At 57.5% G+C, this 598-nt stretch overlaps 1 protein-coding gene across 1 annotated transcript in view; it reads right to left on the reverse strand.

Annotated features, from left to right (window-relative positions):
* tenm4 (teneurin transmembrane protein 4) overlaps window positions 1–598 on the reverse strand; it is a 164,929-nt gene that overhangs the window by 34,085 nt on the left and 130,246 nt on the right. The window contains exon 25 of the mRNA XM_019887308.1: window positions 546–573. Within this exon, the coding sequence (XP_019742867.1) occupies window positions 546–573 (28 nt within the window). The remainder of the gene's footprint in view (window positions 1–545; window positions 574–598) is intronic.

Raw genomic sequence — 598 nt, forward strand, 5'->3', positions numbered from 1 at the left:
CGCAAGCTGTTTGTCATGCGGCGCTCTAGTCCTTGCCGGGAGTCTCCGTCGGTGATTTTTGTGCTTTTTCTTTCGCTTTTTGTCATGCTCGCATGAACGGGTTTCGGTTCTGTGAGAAAGCAAAACAATGTCAGCAAAAGCCTCCTAAAACATCTGAAATTGATGGGGCTTCATGGGAGGCATTTGAAATGGTGCGCAGACGCCCGCTTTGAATGTGATGGCTTCATTCTCAACACGGCCACGTCCCATTTAGGAGATGGGGGTGCACACTTGTGCAACCGGATCATTTGAGTTTTCTCTGCGCCCCAGTTATGCTCTTCCGACCACTCCGGTGTCCTTGCCCGGGGCGGTTTCAAAGGGAGGGGACGTGAGAGTGGTCCATATGCGCTCGTGCCTCAGTGGACGCGCGTGCATGGATGGCGAGCGCGCGGGGGTTAAAGTTCAAGCTCATCCTATAGCCGCCGCCGACGGCAAAAGGTCAGCGCGCATTCCTGGGTTAATTCCGCGCACATGGCGGCGAGGGCGGGGGCGGGGCGGCGCGATACCTGAGCGATGTCCATGACGGAGTCGCAGCTGACGGGTCGCGCGGAGGTGAGGG

The sequence above is a fragment of the Hippocampus comes genome, unplaced genomic scaffold (assembly GCF_001891065.2).
Source record: "Hippocampus comes isolate QL1 unplaced genomic scaffold, H_comes_QL1_v1.1 scaffold194, whole genome shotgun sequence".
NCBI lineage: Eukaryota > Metazoa > Chordata > Actinopteri > Syngnathiformes > Syngnathidae > Hippocampus > Hippocampus comes.